General features: G+C 39.8%; 5 protein-coding genes across 5 annotated transcripts; 3 read left to right on the top strand and 2 right to left on the bottom strand.

The window, feature by feature from the left end:
• Positions 1 to 548: 548 nt before the first annotated feature.
• LOC110056253 (adenosine receptor A2b-like) lies at positions 549 to 2,588 on the bottom strand. Its single transcript, XM_020762715.2, has one exon. The coding sequence runs from the start codon at positions 2,547 to 2,549 to the stop codon at positions 1,614 to 1,616; it is 936 nt and encodes a 311-aa protein (XP_020618374.1). The 5' UTR covers positions 2,550 to 2,588; the 3' UTR covers positions 549 to 1,613.
• Positions 2,589 to 5,423: 2,835 nt separating this feature from the next.
• Positions 5,424 to 6,785, top strand: LOC149111371 (histamine H2 receptor-like). The gene has a single exon (XM_089293050.1). The coding sequence runs from the start codon at positions 5,479 to 5,481 to the stop codon at positions 6,421 to 6,423; it is 945 nt and encodes a 314-aa protein (XP_089149176.1). The 5' UTR covers positions 5,424 to 5,478; the 3' UTR covers positions 6,424 to 6,785.
• A 1,025-nt stretch (positions 6,786 to 7,810) lies between these two features.
• On the top strand, positions 7,811 to 10,915 carry LOC110056062 (histamine H2 receptor-like). The gene has a single exon (XM_020762502.2). The coding sequence runs from the start codon at positions 8,092 to 8,094 to the stop codon at positions 9,055 to 9,057; it is 966 nt and encodes a 321-aa protein (XP_020618161.1). The 5' UTR covers positions 7,811 to 8,091; the 3' UTR covers positions 9,058 to 10,915.
• Positions 10,916 to 11,747: 832 nt separating this feature from the next.
• LOC149111369 (trace amine-associated receptor 9-like) lies at positions 11,748 to 15,581 on the top strand. Its single transcript, XM_089290975.1, has one exon. The coding sequence runs from the start codon at positions 11,845 to 11,847 to the stop codon at positions 12,898 to 12,900; it is 1,056 nt and encodes a 351-aa protein (XP_089147101.1). The 5' UTR covers positions 11,748 to 11,844; the 3' UTR covers positions 12,901 to 15,581.
• On the bottom strand, positions 13,789 to 15,401 carry LOC149111370 (perlucin-like protein). Its single transcript, XM_089292437.1, has 3 exons — positions 15,390 to 15,401; positions 14,881 to 14,923; positions 13,789 to 14,264 (listed from the first exon to the last, which is right to left on the bottom strand). Exons 1-3 carry the CDS (start codon positions 15,399 to 15,401, stop codon positions 13,789 to 13,791), a joined length of 531 nt encoding a protein of 176 aa, XP_089148563.1.
• Positions 15,582 to 15,585: the final 4 nt, after the last annotated feature.

The raw sequence follows: 15,585 nt of genomic DNA, 5'->3' as shown, positions 1-15,585 counted from the left end.
TGCATGACCAATCTACTAATTACCTGAAACCTCTCATTAATGAATACCGTCCATCGCGTAATTACGTTCGCCACTTAGTTATCAAATGGTTTAAACTCAGGACAGTTATAGTGCAAGAGCGTTTTCTTTTGCTGCACCAAAATTATGGATTTCGTTACAGAAGACATTAAGAAAGCGAATTTTTACAACAACTGCCGAAATTCCCGCACGCTCATTGGCTAATTTTCATTTTCAATAAGCGGACAGACAAATGAATTTATAATTCATGCGATGCGTCCGCGAGCGAGAACCGACAATTTGAGAATTTGTTATTGTAAAAAGCAAATTGACGTCAGTTTTTTATGCGTCTGTCCTGTTATTGACAATGAATTTCGTCAAAACATTGTCCAAGTAGTCTGCGGATCCACAGCTACTTTGACGGTGTTATGACGAAATTCATGGTCAATAATAGGACAAACGCATGGAAAACTGCCGTCAATTTGTTAAACTGTGGAAAGTTTAAAACTAAACTGAAGACCTATTTTTCAAGAAAGGTTTTACTTGCCTAATTGGTTTGCTGTTTTTATTAAGCAATTGCTTAGTTATTTAAGTTAGTTTTTTTGTGCTATTTATTTACTTAGTTATTTACTGTTAGGCGCATTGAGTTCCGAAATGCGCTCTACAAAAATGTAATTATTGTTATTATAATATACAGAGTTCAGCTCTTCTCAGAACTAAACTTTCCTTTCTTCCAGAAGCTAAGTCAGCTCAAACCAATCATGATCAAATTTTAAATCAAGGAAGAATGCTTTCCGAGCAGTATAACGAACTCTTCTATGCAAATGAACAAAAACTTAAAAAATGGCGGGCCGATGTTTCTCAAGTCTATCCTTGTTCAATCCACGGTAATCTACACTAATTTTGCACATCCATGCCCCTTTATTGCTTTCTCTCGGTGTTTCTCTCGAGTTCTTCTGAAACTTTAATTTAAGCCGTTATTTTGATATATTCCAGTTAATTCTATGTCCAGTTCAGTGGTAATGACTGAAATTGCCTAACGCTGGGTGACACAGCACCTTTAAGGTCATCAGCTTTCAGTCATGGAGCAGTTATCGTAGCTGAGTTGCCAAATTGTGAAACGTCTGAGCACATCCGCAAGGTATAATTACTCAAGAGAAAATGTGGTTCTACGCATTGTCCTAGACTACGAGTAGTCCCTCTTTCGCTTAGTCCGTCGAGCAAAACCTTAAATAAATCGGTTTATTTACGGTCTAGCTCGATGGACTAAGCAAAAGAGGGACTACTCGTAGTCTAGCATTGTCCGTGATCTGAAATCCTTTGCACGCCATACCCATCAGGCATGCAAGCCACAAAACACTATCAATATTAATTGAAAAACTCTTCCACAGATTTCTACTTCTTCGTCCATGTTCACAGGGAAGTAATCTCTTCCAGGCGGTCAGTAAGTTAGGGCGTAGTGCAAAAACTTGGGCACGAAAAAGTAGGGGAGAAGAGCGGAGCGGGAGGCAAGAACACGCCTGTAAGCATTGTAACTTGGCGTTAATGGCAAACTTGGAAAGTTGACGTTTTATTGCGACATCAGTTATAAGGCTGTTAAGATTAACTAAGCTATTCTATACTTGTGTCACTCTGCGCTCCACTTGAAAACCATAGTATTCCCTTATGGTTTCTTTCACAGCTTGTCTCACTTCCCTGATTCGCCAAAAATACAGAACAGGGTTCACCGATGAATTGAAGAAGATTAAAGTCGCTGCAAAACCATCGGCGACTGGAAGAGTGTCTCCAGTTATGGCCTTCACTCCTGAAACTATACCAAACGGTAGATAACACGCTAACATTGTGAAGTAAACCCACAGCGCGCTTGAAACTGTTTTCTTGTATCGTTCGAAGTGCAGCGGAGAGCTTTCATTTGGTTGTGCTTGAGAGAAAATGGCTTGAACTCTCATTTGTTGTAAACGAAGAATATGGTAGATTTTGATGTAACATATTGTCGATATTACCACGCAAAGAGAAATGCTCGCCACACAAGCGATCTTGAAGACAAGTCTGTTCGCCAGCAAAAAGCTCAGCATCCCATTTGCTATATTGAACACCCAACTGAAAATCACAAAAGCGCGGACTCGCCCAATGGTCACTGTTTGTCTGTATCGTACTCCAAGCGACAGAGCTAGCAATCTATCGATGCTTATAAAAGTTAGAGTGAAAAGAGACACTCCGCTTAAAATTGCGCTTGTGCCATAACTCAATACCACAGTGAATCGAAATATCGCCAAATGCTCGGTCACAATAGCAATGGCGTGAAGAACTGCTAATGGCTGAGAAATGAGACCAACACAGAGATCGGTAGACGACAAACAGCGGATTAATAGCCTCGATGGTGCATGAAGACCAGAGTACCTTCCAAGAGCGAGGAAAATCAAAGTATTTCCAAGAGTCGCAGTGATAGCGAGGAAAATATTTAAGAACGATACAACAATGAATGAGTTATGAACGTACTCCAGTTCTAAATCTTTGTTTTCGAACGAGGTTGGCAGAGTTTTTAAGCTCATTTTCTTCAGTGGAAATATACTGTCCCTCGTTTAGTTCGATGAAGCTGTTTTCTTGAATTTGATTTGTTAGAAAATAAATGTTCTCTGGAAAGGAGACAGGTTTCTTTGTTTAAACGTCTACTCTGACAGAGATAAGGCAAACATTTGTTGCAACAATGACATAAAGTTTACTTTAGTGTGAACATTTGTTTGCTTAAAAATGTACTAAACTGCAGGTTGATTAACAAATCATTTGCTTTATTTGATGAACGCGCTTGCCTAACGCGAGATGTAGACAAAATTTAACCGCTCAACTTGGGAAAGCGTGTTATGTGCTTTATTACCCTGCACAAGTAATACAAGAGTCCGCTCGACTCAAAAGTAAAATTCACGAGAGTGCGTGATTTTCTGCATGGCTAATGGTATTCTTTGTGTTCAACTGATACACCTGCTGTTCAAGTTACCTAACAGAGTAAATACTAATTTAAAACTCCGCCTCAGATTTCTGTTTTTTCATTCATGTTTACAGACAGGTGATGTAATAAGATCGATGCCATAACGTTATTATGACAACATGTTACCTAGCAACAGAATTTCGATCGAGACAATTTGTTACCCTTGTCTGGTTCTGAATCAGACTTTCTCAAAGTCCTTCTCGGTTACAGGTTCTCCGGCTCACTACTCTTTCTCGCGCGCTTCGAACACGGGTTTTGAGCGTCCCTGAAATTTCTCTCGTTCCGAGCTCTGCTTTTGCCGCTCAACTTACAGGCGAATCTTTGTTTACAATATTTGCCTCATTAGCATAAACGATACAGTTTATGATGGAGCTACAAAAACATTAGTTCTGTTTATTGAAATTTGAGTACAGCACGATTAACTGTCCCAATGAATTTGAGCCCGATGTAATGAATACTTTTTGTGCGACGCGGGTTTAAAAACTCAAAATTTTTCAAGGATGTATGAGCTTATTAGCGCTTTTGCTACCCGGAAATTTTGCAGTTTCTGAAAGGGAATTTCTCCACGAATATTCACCCAAAAATTTCACCAATTGTTAAGTTTCACAGGCTCTTTAAATGTTTATAGTCAATTCGTGTGTAGCGTGATCCCTTCTCAGCGCAAAGTCGTATGGTAAACAATGACGACAGCAAAGATTCTCCTTTAGATAAGCCTAGGTTTTGTATGTACCAAAATGGATATAATTGCTACCATTTCCCCATTTCCACCGCTTAGTGATCTCATCGCATCGAGGAATTCTGGAGGTTCAAACCAGGAAAGAACTGCACAGGCCCGCAAATGATACCGAGACCGCAAATGATTCCGAAACTGGACCGATCATAATCGCAGGACGGGAAGTGATTCCTGCAAATGACACCGTAAAAAATTAGGAATGGCATGGACTCCGTGAAAAGTGTAGGGTTGTATATATTTTTTAAATTATCCCAAGTGAAGAACGTGAAGTGCCTCAGTCATAAAAGCGACTTATTCGGAGATGTCTCTAGATCTGCTGTCTAATTAACTAGTTATAGTTTTCCCTCTGTATACTGCTTGCGTCGTCAGTTGACACTGGCTTCCATGGAAGTGCTCAAGATTTCTACGTCCGATTTCGGAGATTATGAAGCATACAGCATACGTAATTTCTTTATAATTCGCTCCTACAAATATTAGATAAAATGCGGTAAGCGCGCTAAATTATAAATCCACTGTCCAAATTTCCGAATCCACATATTTCTATCCTTTACGGCGAAACGCCCATTTCAGGTCCAGGAGGCGTCCGGTGATCATTTGCGTTATAATCTGGAGATCATTTCCGGTGCTGGGATTATTTGCGCCTCCGAGATCATTTACTGCCCCGTAAAGTTAATACCTGTCAGCTTCAAGTTAGTCCACCACCTGAGGCATATATTTCCCCGGGGAGGACTTCCCTAAGAGGTACCAACTCTAAAATAACACATTTAATATCTCCTGTTATATTTTTTTCGGTTCTAAATGTATAAAAGACACTGCGAAAGCTCCCGCTGCGGACCTTTTGAGGCTGAACCCCTAAGAAGGACTAAAACCTCATTTTTGAACCCTAAAAGGTACGACCAGTACCCCCGTCCAATTTATATGGGTGTTCCCCCGGGATATACCGCTTAGGGAGCTTCTCGCACAGCAAAGAGTTAGGTAAAGATTTAGATTCAGATTTAGTGGAACCATTGCCCGTAACTTGGCATTTGAACATGACTAAATGAATCAATATCAGCTATAGACAGAACTACTAAAGGATTTCACGGAAATATGTGAAATGTCACATACTCTCGTGATTTTACGTTACAAGATAACTCAGTAATTTAAGTCGCAATTGTGTAATTTAACGTATGCCCCACAACTTCACTAAGGTCATTGATTCTCATTCTGGTTGGCTTGAGCCTGGATCTGAAAGAGACGAAAGTTCAGTTTCTGTTCGAGTTTAGCTGAAATTTGCATCACTTGTCCACAAACACGGCTTAGCTGAATCCCCAGTTCCCCTCATACTGAGAAAAAAGTTAGAATAAATTAAACACAAATTAAATAAGAAGACATGGACATATTCCCATGAAAGGAAATAGCCTGATATAACTCAATGTCGGACGCAGCCGTAAATTGCTTAAAAACAACACGCAACGATTCATATCAATCTTTTTATTTTATGTTTCCGACATCAATTTCTTAACTTACGACTCAGACAAGTACCTTTTGTCCAATGACACAAATTTTCCGCTGCTCAGCGCATAATTTGGTACAATCTTAAGCAAACACACCGTCACACCGTGGTATTGATGTCAGTTTTGTAATGGATATTTGTCTTATTATTATCTTACTAGATTTTAGAATAAATAGACCCACCTTATAATGCCCCGCCGTTTTAATTCCTATTATCAGATCAGGTATAACTTCCATAACCAGCCTAGCGAACATTTCTCTTGAAGAAATGAACGGCAACGACAGGGAAACCCAGCCAGAAATATTTCAAAGCAAGAGTTTGGGTTTTTATAATTCGTTTATTGTTCTGTCAGTCTTGAATAGTTTCCTCGCCATCACTGCGACGTTAGGAAATACTTTGATTTTTCTCGCTCTTGGAAGGAACGCTGGTCTTCACGCTCCATCGAGGCTATTAATCCGCTGTTTAACGTTTACCGATCTCTGTGTTGGTCTCATTTCTCAGCCTTTAGCTGCTGTTCATGCTATTTCTATTCTAACTAAACATCTGGCGATCTTTCGATTCACCGTCGTGTCAAGTTATATCGCAAGTGCAATTTTGAGCGGAGTGTCACTGTTTGCTTTAACCTTAATCAGCATCGATAGATTGCTAGCTCTGTCGCTTGGAGTACGATACAGGCAAACAGTGACCACTAAGCGAGTCCGTATTTTTGTGATCTTCATCTGGGCAGTAAATATCGCCAACGCGACCATTCGCTTCTTAGGAAACAGATTTGTCTTCTACACTTTTAGCCTCGTGAGCATTTTACTTTGTGTAGCAATTTCTACATTTTGCTACGGAAGAATTGGTCGCACTCTACGTGCGCAAAGCATAAAAGTTCGGGCCACTGTTTCTGAAGGTAAACCAAACGAAAGCTCTCCGCTACACGTCGAACGATACAAGAAAACAGTTTCAAGCGCGCTGTGGGTTCATTTCACATTGTTAGCGTGTTATCTACCGTTCAGCATAGTTTCGGGACTGAAAGCTATAACTGGAGATACTTTTGCAGTTACTCATGGCTTCACTGCGACTTTAATCTTCTTCAATTCATCGGTGAACCCTGTTCTGTATTGTTGGCGAATCAGGGAAGTGAGACAAGCTGTGAAAGAAACCATCAAGCAATATTGCAGTTTTTCAAGTATGGCACAGACTGACATAAATGAAGAAACCCCATGATCTTGGGAGTTCCCTTTTTGCAACCACAAAATAAACAACAAATACTACAGGAGCTGTTCTGAACAGAAGCTATTTATGTATTGGCACCATGTTAAGACGTCGCCAGGTTGGAACATGGAAACGACAGAACCCATTTTTGTACACGCACATTGAAAACAATTCGTTTTTCTCTTTCGGTATCCCGTTGCTAAGCAACTCGATGTGTCCTTAAAGCGTAACGTCACAGCCATGCTCGAGAGTATTGCTGGGAAGCCCTTCAGCTAACTTAGCTTAAAAGGTTTTTCACGTTCATTTCTGGATATTATATTTCTCAGAGTTAGGTCTGTTTCAAGGAAATTAAATAAAAAACTTTTGTTTGTGTATTTCTCTACATCTCTTTATCTGTAAGCATCAAGGTAGCTAATTGCTCATAACTTGGCTTGTGAGCGCGACTCACCGGAAATGAATAAACATTCGTTGAAGACTTTTAAATAGTATTGCCCGGCATTTAACACGCAAAGGATTGCACAGAGAATGCCGAAAATCACGTACTTTCGTGATTTCCCTATTTCCCTATTTCCCTAGAAAGCTGAGAAGAAAAGTTATTAAAAACAAAACTAAGAAGAAAGGGACAAATTGCCAACGAAAACAGCATACACTCTATTTTTCATAAGAATACTTTTTTTCTGGCCGAGGCTGAAAATTTTTATTTTTCTGCCGATTTTAGGCTGAAAATATTCTTGTGAATATCCTTAGATTATAGCGTATGAAATTTCTGTTTTCGAATGTATTTTGTGATGGTGTTAAAGCAATTTGCATCCAGCCTGCAGGCATTTAAACCTGATATAACGCACATAACGTCTTGCAGAAATGTCACCAGAATCGAACATACGGCTATTGCTGTTTTTGATGTGGAGTATATATGAAATAATTCATATTTGAAGTGCGGTTGCAGATGAAAGTGAAGAATGATCATCGCAATAAATTTTTCAATTTAAGCAATTGGGAAGAAGAAGCCTGGAAAAAATCAGGGCTTCAACGGGATTCGACAATAATTCGTGCAATTCGACAATTCGTGCTGTTTTTGTTACTTTTTGGCAAATTTTGCCGTTTAGAAAAAGGAAGAATTTTATACGGTTTAGCTAAAAACGTAATTGTTTTGTATTCACAAATTTTCAACATACAATATCACATTCTTTTCAAAATCACAGCCTCAAAAAATATTCTTAAAATCTCGCAAATTTCAACTTCGATATTCTCATAAAATATATTCTTATAAAAGTGTAAGTGTATATCAACGTCGGATGTGGCCGTATATAGCAACAAACAGAGCATAAAACGATTTTTCAATCTTTTTTATTTTAGCAGTTGGAAATGTTTCCGGCCCTGACATCAATTTCTTAAATTACACCTTAGAAAAATGCCTTTTATCTAATAACGCAAATTTTCCCCTGCTCAACTCATAATTTGGTACAATCTTATGCAAACACAATGTCACATCATGGCAACTTAATCTTATTTTTGTAATGAATGTTTGTCTTGAATTTACGACTTAATTTTAAATAAACAAACCCCCCTAAATCCCGCCCCCGTTCACTGAGATAAATGTTCATTCTTTAAAATTTTAAATTAAAAAATATTGCTTCCTCAATCTGACCTGCTGGGCACAATTTCTCTCATTTGAAGATAATGAACGGTGGCAACAAAGAAACGCAGCCAGCTTTGTTTGAAACCAGAAGTTTGGGATCGTATATCGTTTTGTCTTTCTTGAATATTTTCCTCGCCATCACGGCGACTCTTGGAAATACTTTGATTTTCCTCGCTCTTGGAAGGCGTTCTTGTCTTCACGGCCCATCGAGGCTATTAATCCGCTGTTTGACGATTACTGATCTCTGTGTTGGCCTAATTTCGCAGCCATTAGCTGCTCTTCACGCCATTTCTATTCTGACAGGGCATTTGCGCATCTATCTGTTCACCGTTGTATCAAGCTATGTAACCAGCGCAGTTTTAAGTGGAGTGTCTCTCTTCATACTAACCTTTATCAGCATCGATAGATTGCTAGCTCTGTCGCTTGGAGTACGATACAGACAAACTGTGACCACTAAGCGAGTCCGTATTTTTGTGATCTTCATCTGGGCAGTAAATATCGCCAACGCGATCATTCGCTTCTTGGGAAACACATTTGTCTTTTACATTGTTTGCGTCGCGGGTATTTTCCTGTGTGTGGTAGTTTCGACAATTTGCTACGTAAAAATTTGCCGCACGCTCCGTGTGCAGCGCAAAAAAGTTTGGGCCACTGTTTCTGAAGGACCACCTAATGAAAGGTCTCAGCTGCACGTCGAAAGGTACAAGAAAACAGTTTCAAGTGCGCTGTGGGTTCACTTCACATTGTTAGTGTGTTACCTACCGTACAGCATAGTTTCGGGACTGAAAGCCATAACTGGAGAAACTTTTGCAGACGCCGAGGGATTCACGGCAACTTTAATCTTCTTCAATTCATCGGTGAACCCTGTTCTGTATTGTTGGCGAATCAAGGAAGTGAGACAAGCTGTGAAAGAAACCATCAGGCAATACTTTGGTTTTTCAATTGGAGCCCAGGTTGACGCTCCAAACGTCAGTTTTCAACGAACATCTACGACGGGGCGTTTCATTTAACTTTGTAATCTTCAACTAAGTTTAAAGACCATTTCTTGACTTATATTTGTTTCATTTTCTAAATAATTTTTTGGTTATTAGAAGCGGCTTTGAATATAGATGCCATATTTTAACGTAATAACGAGGTGGGGCATTGAAACTTACGGCCTCATACATTATTATACACACAATTTGAAAAGAAAAATTTTTCTGCAGGATTGCTTCTGTTGCTAAATACAACGTATTCCTGTAACGTGAAGATGACAGGTCAGTATTCGTCCAATCAGGTAGCTCCTAGGCTAGCTCAGTTGTGATGATTTTTGCGATGGCGTTTTGCGATTGGAGTTGTCAGAATTTGTTCTGTAGCTTTAGTGAGGTAGCAACTGAAAACTTATGATGACGATTTCTTTTAATCCTCGTACCTATCTACTTCAGTTAGTTTATTGCTCTTTCCTTGGCATGTCAACTTATCAGTAAGTAAACAGAGAATTGCAGTGTTTGCCCTGTTCTGCAGCGTTTTGGTAGCAGGTGCATATATACGCAATGGGTTTGACACAAAGTGCGGAAAATCACGTCCTTTCATAATTGTATGTTACGCAAGGACTAATTAATTTCGGAGTTGAGTAATCAAATTATTCCTTACCGTCTCACAAGTGTAAGCTTGTGATCTTATGCTTAACAATTCAGCTGCATAACCGTCGGCTTGAATTTAACTCTAGAAGAGACGAAAGTTCCGTTCTCAATATATAGAGATAAACAGGCTTGCATTACTTGAGCATTGTTCAAACGGTACCGTACCTCGACATAGGCGGTTTAGCGATGATATGGATAGGACTGATCTCCCTCAGCAGAAAGCTGAGTAGAACGTTGTTTTAATGTTACTGAAAGAAACTGGTTTCATAGCCTGCACAGGAGGCGTAAAACGGGGGAGAGAGGGGTGGGGGAGGAAGAAGGGATTGAGGGACGGGAGACAGGGAGGGAAGTTTACACCTGCACGACAGGCTTCTGATTTCATAGTAGCATGGTCAAACCGTTTTTCCAAGCTTAGCAGGTGAAAATTGTTTTGACATTCATTTCTTAAAACACAATATAAGTAAGGTAATACAATCCGTAAATGTGAGTGTCGTTGCTGATTGGGATTTACTAGCGCGCGAAAATTCATCGGCTAACGGCAGCTGTACGTGTCTCGTCCTCAGGCGCCGTTGCGTTTCGTCGGCGAAGAGCGGGAAACAAGGAACGCGGTGCTTGATGGTTAGCAAGGAGCGCAGTGCTGGATGAGTGCAACAGACCCACAATACCACGGGCACCGAGCTCCAGTGGAAGAAGGACGCCTAGAGATGAGGCAGTAGCGATAGCGAATAAGCGGCGCCAAACACTTCTCTGAGTAGCACGTCATCATTTGTAAATTTTTGTTGTCAAAAACCGTTTTACACCCCTTGACTGGGGGAAAAATTGCACGCTCTAAAGGAAACAAAATACTGTTGTAATTATTTTCATCCATCTTTTTGACAGTGTGTTGATGTAAGTGACTTACCTTTGCACAGCATCCAAACATCAGCGAATAAACAGAGTACTTGGGCCTTTCATGCTGCAGAGAGTGACATGTAGTTAGTTGACATAAATGAAAGTGTCTTTTAGCTAACTGGGAGCGTTATGGATGCATGGCGGGGTAAGCAAGGGAAGAAAAAACCCTCAGTGTATGCAGATACATAGTGCACTCTTTATTTTTATAAGGATATATTTTATGACTCTCGAGGCTGAAACTTGCGAAATTTCAAGAATATTTCAAGATTAAACCCGAGGCTGAGATTTTGAAAAGAATATAATTTTGTGTGTTGAAAATTTGTAAATACAATACAGTTATATATTTTTAACTAAACCGTATAAATTTTTCATTTCTCTAAACGACAAACTGGCTAGCCACAAAGCAACAAAAACAGCACTAGCCGTATGTTCGATGCTGAAAATATTTCTGCAAGGAGTTATTTGTTCTGCAGGCTGGCTCCAAAATTACTTTAACAGCATCCAGACCGCAAATACATTCGAAAACAGAAATTTCATACGCTATAATCTGAGGATATTTATAGGAATATTTTCCGCCTGAAATCGGCAGAAAAATAAGAATATTCATTCTCGGCTGGAAAGTCAATATACTTATTAAGAGAGATTGTATACGTCGTTCTCCACATGACGATGAAATTTTTACATGCGGAATTAAAACGAGTGTTTAGTATTTCAGTTAAGATGGTTGATGAAACGCCAAAACCGAAGATTTCATCTTGTATACAACACTAACTTAATTAATCTAGACGAACAAATATTTTTTTAAGCAACCCGAAAAAGTTTCAACTTTACAAGGGTTTGTAAGCAGGAAGGGAATACAAGTAAAATTATTAAACGGTCCGTGGAGTTAGAAATTAAAAATACACAATGGGAAACGTTGCATTGCGTCAGTTAGGGAGGGGCAGAAACGAGGTAATCAGTGCGTGGCACACAAAAATGTAAACAACTCTATATTGAATTTGGTTTTTCCATAATAGCCATTAAAAATACACAATGGGAAACGTTGCATTGCGTCAGTTACTGAGGGGCAGAAACGAGGTAATCAGTGCGTGGTACACAAAAATGTAAACAACTCTATATTGAATTTGGTTTTTCCATAATAGCCAGAGTTAATAATGGCTCCATTTCCTAAAAAAGCAAACAATCCCACCTGTTTTCCACATACTCTTTTTTATGTTTTTTTTTTAGAGTGAAAGAGGAAAGCTGGAAGTTCTCTGATAAAACGAGCGCCAGTTTTTCTCGAGGATGTCGAATGATGAGGTTCGCCCAACCTTGTTTGAAAGTATACATTTGGGTTATGTTTATAACTCGTTTATTGCTCTGTCGGTGATAAACATTTTGCTAGCTATAACTGCGACTTTAGCTAATATTCTGATCTTCCTCGCTCTTCGAAAGGAGTGTTTGCTTCATCCGCCATCAAGACTGTTACTCCGCTCACTGGCGTCTACAGATCTCTGTGTTGGCCTCCTTTCGCAGCCATTAGCAGCACTTCATGCTATTTCCATTCTTACTGAAAACTTGCGCCTCTATCGATTCACCGTTGTCTCAACTTATTTCACCAGTGCAGTTTTAAGTGGAATGTCGCTCTTCATACTAACCTTTATCAGCATCGACAGATTGCTAGCTCTGACGCTTGGAGTACGATACAGACAAACAGTGACCATTAGGCGAGTCCGTACATTCCTGGTTCTTAGCTGGGTGTTAAACATCGCAAATGGTTTCACGCGCTTCTTATCAAACCAATTTTTCTTTTACGTGGCCTGTGTGATGGGCATTTCTCTTTGCGTGGTGACGTCGACGTTTTGCTACACCAAAATTTACTACATTCTTCGTTTGCAGCAAATGAGAGTTCATGCAACTAACTCTGAAACACAACCTAGTAAAAGCTCACTAGTACTCAATGCCCAGCGACAGAAGAAAACACGTTCAAACGCAGTCTGGCTAAAGTGTTGCCACAATCCCCGAGACAACCGTGTGGAACACATAAAAGTCCAGCCTTATGTGTCTCAAGGGCAACCAAATAAAAGCTCTCCGCTACACATTGAGCGATACAAGAAAACAGTTTCAAACGCGCTCTGGATTCATTTAACATTGTTAGCTTGTTATCTACCGTACAGCGTAGTTTCGGGAATGAAGGCAATAACTGGAGACACTTTGAACATATCCGTGGGGTTCACTGCGACTTTAATCTTCTTCAATTCATCGCTGAACCCTGCACTCTATTTGTGGCGAATCAGGGAAGTGAGACAGGCCGTCAAAGAAACGATCCGGCAATATTGTGGTTTGTCCAGTGAAGCTTAGAGAAACGTTAAAATAAATTTTCGTGAAGGATCACATTGTAAAAATGAATCGAAGAAAAAGACTGACGCCCGAAATGTCAAGTTTCCTAATTCACTATGACAGTAAAATCAGTCACCTTCAAGTTGTAAATAGACAAAGGGCTTTAAAAACTAAAAAAACGACAAGAGAAATCACTCACTTACGGTTACTTTGGCCTGTTGCTCCTTCAGGCTCTACGGTTCATTGACGTAAAATAGTTTTTCGCCTGTACAAGTGTTCTAAACATATTTTGCCGTTCGGTTACCTCAGTAGATAGTTTCGTCAACTTGAATCGCGCGTAACGCACTTTAAATAATATATTGATTTAGCCAAGACTAAGCCTACGTACAACAACAACAACAACATATAACAGAATTTAGCAGTTTAATCACCGCTTTTATTGTTTGATACAACATCATCATCATCATCGCTTTATCCTGTTGGAACTGTTATTCACCTTTTTTTCAATCAATTTACTTGATATTGAAAGAGTTAGTTCGTAGAAAGGTTTCAGCAAACTTTATTCCTGGATTCTTGCATCCTAAACGATAAAACTACATTCAAATACTTTGTAAATTGTTGTCGAATCCGGTCGTCATTCATATGCTTTGCCTAAACTTCTCTTTCATTTTTAGCCATGACTCACTTGGGGTATTGGCCGGACATAAACATAGAGTACTAAATAGGACTTCAAAACGCGAATGAAAGCCCACTCTTTTTATTTTTCTTTATGCCGACAAACGGGGAAGTATACGTTTTGTGGCTCACAGTTGACTGAACTACAGAGTAACGAAGAGCCCCCAACTTAGTCTTTGGTCTAACAAGTCAAGATCAATTAGAACATATTTAAGTTAACCGGTGAAAGCTTAACTAAAACGAAAGTACATCCAAGACAATTTTCTTCTGGCAGAGCACAACTGGGGCGATATCCGAAGGAATTATACCGTGCAAGCTACATGGAACATCATTCCACTGTCCTGGTTGAAAAGGCCACCATCGTTTTTCTCCAATCTTGTGGACACAATTTTCTCCTCCGTGTGCTGCCGAGTCGTTTGGTTCACCATTGCCCCATGCTGTGTAACCCGAGAGAGGAGTGTCGTCTACCCAGTAGAACTGTTGATCTTTCTTGCGGTGAAGTCCTAACCATACTCCGTAGTGTGTGACTGTTTTCTGCTTGCGAAGAAGATCATAGACAAACTGATTTTCGCTAGCTGTTGTGATTTTGCCGAGATCTCCACCTAGCCTTTGGCACATCGCTCGAGCTTTCCTCCACTTTGGGGTTGGGGTATCGATAATGTGGAAACACGAGTCTCCATGATGAGCCCAGCCATTTGGACATACCTGGTCTGTTTAAAAAATTGGAAAAGATGTGATTAACTACAAGACAGCAAAATAGCGTTAAGTTTATTGTCCCCGTCACCTGCAAAGCTAGCGGGGTCCCATGCGAATTGACTGACTGCCAAATTGGACTCGGTCTACAGCCTTGTCCAATTCTGGTAGTCCTGGGAATTTTTTCTTAGAATTATTTTTTAGTTTCAAATTGGACTGCATGTAATCCCGTTACATACAAAAATACGTATATTGTCTCACACGAAATAGTAAGCTGCCACACCCCCAAACACATTTGAGCTACCTGGGCTGTGTACATCCGCCCCCTCCCCTCAAAAATAATCGTTATATCTGGGGGGAGGGGGCGGATTTACGCAGGCTAACGTGAACGGAGGCTTTCTCCCAAAACCGTCATAATGTTATGTTTTGTTGTCCTCAAAATGCGAATTTCGTTATCTAACAAAGTCACGTCCCTATTTTGACTATCGAACAAAGAAAACTATGAGATGATAAATGAAAACGTTTGCGAAATACTTGTAAAATATTTTCATCTCACTAAAACGTGCCTCGATAGAACAAGCAATTTATTGATTATAGTATTTCGTGCTAGTTTTGTTATTAACATTAACGTACCTGTTAAAGGGTCTTCAGTTGGATCGACGGTAGCCTTTGACGCCTGATTGTGGTGCAAAAGAAGAAAATGAAAGTAAGAAAAAGTTTTTTTGCTTTTAGTTGTGTAATTGCTTTGGTGACAATGCTGTGGGACGGCCTTGCTATCCTCAAAAGTGATCGACCAGCTTAATTCAAATTTCTTCCCGCAATCGACACATTCATCATGAGGTATACTCAACGAAAGACGTTCAAGGAGTGCTCGCTATTTTTTGTTTAACGGAGATTTCATGCAATGAAATCGGAGATATCTGCGCAAAGGCTCAACAACATCCGGGGAAGCCTTCATTATCGATAAGCAATGGACAATTTACGAATCATTTAAGGAATAGAACTCAGAATATTTCTACTTGTGTTCCTTTAACTTGATAGAAACAAGCAGAAAGTGTTTTTTACTTTGGTCAGAAAACAGCTCGAGAGGAGGGCAAATCACTCTCGATCGGTACATTTATCAAAATGTAAATTCTCTTCACTTGGACCGTCATTACGTCAACAGATTGCTATAATAGGTCCTCCTCAACCTCATTCTCAGGGTCCTCTTTTTATCTCGAGGGAGGGGACCCTGGGAACGAGGTTGGGTCCGCCTCTCTTTTGAGTTATAGAAGTAGGTACTTCAGTGTGTAACTTCTTACAGAGAGTTTCCTAATAAATAATTAATAATTAAACTCG

The sequence above is a fragment of the Orbicella faveolata genome, unplaced genomic scaffold, assembly GCF_042242905.1.
Source record: "Orbicella faveolata isolate gen_17 unplaced genomic scaffold, um_ofav_v1 contig_24, whole genome shotgun sequence".
Lineage (NCBI taxonomy): Eukaryota > Metazoa > Cnidaria > Anthozoa > Scleractinia > Merulinidae > Orbicella > Orbicella faveolata.
This window is presented reverse-complemented; position numbering and strand designations above follow the sequence as displayed.

What these genes read in the sequence shown, in the direction of transcription:
- LOC149111371 (XM_089293050.1), top strand. Translation starts at nt 5,479, where the DNA reads ATGAACGGCAACGACAGGGAAACCCAGCCAGAAATATTTCAAAGCAAG.
- LOC110056253 (XM_020762715.2), bottom strand. Translation starts at nt 2,549, where the DNA reads ATGAGCTTAAAAACTCTGCCAACCTCGTTCGAAAACAAAGATTTAGAA.
- LOC110056062 (XM_020762502.2), top strand. Translation starts at nt 8,092, where the DNA reads ATGAACGGTGGCAACAAAGAAACGCAGCCAGCTTTGTTTGAAACCAGA.
- LOC149111370 (XM_089292437.1), bottom strand. An exon ending in AACTGAAGACCCTTTAACAG is followed by an intron (nt 14,265 to 14,880) that starts GTACGTTAATGT and finishes TTTTTTAAACAG; the next exon opens with ACCAGGTATGTCCAAATGGC.
- LOC149111369 (XM_089290975.1), top strand. Translation starts at nt 11,845, where the DNA reads ATGTCGAATGATGAGGTTCGCCCAACCTTGTTTGAAAGTATACATTTG.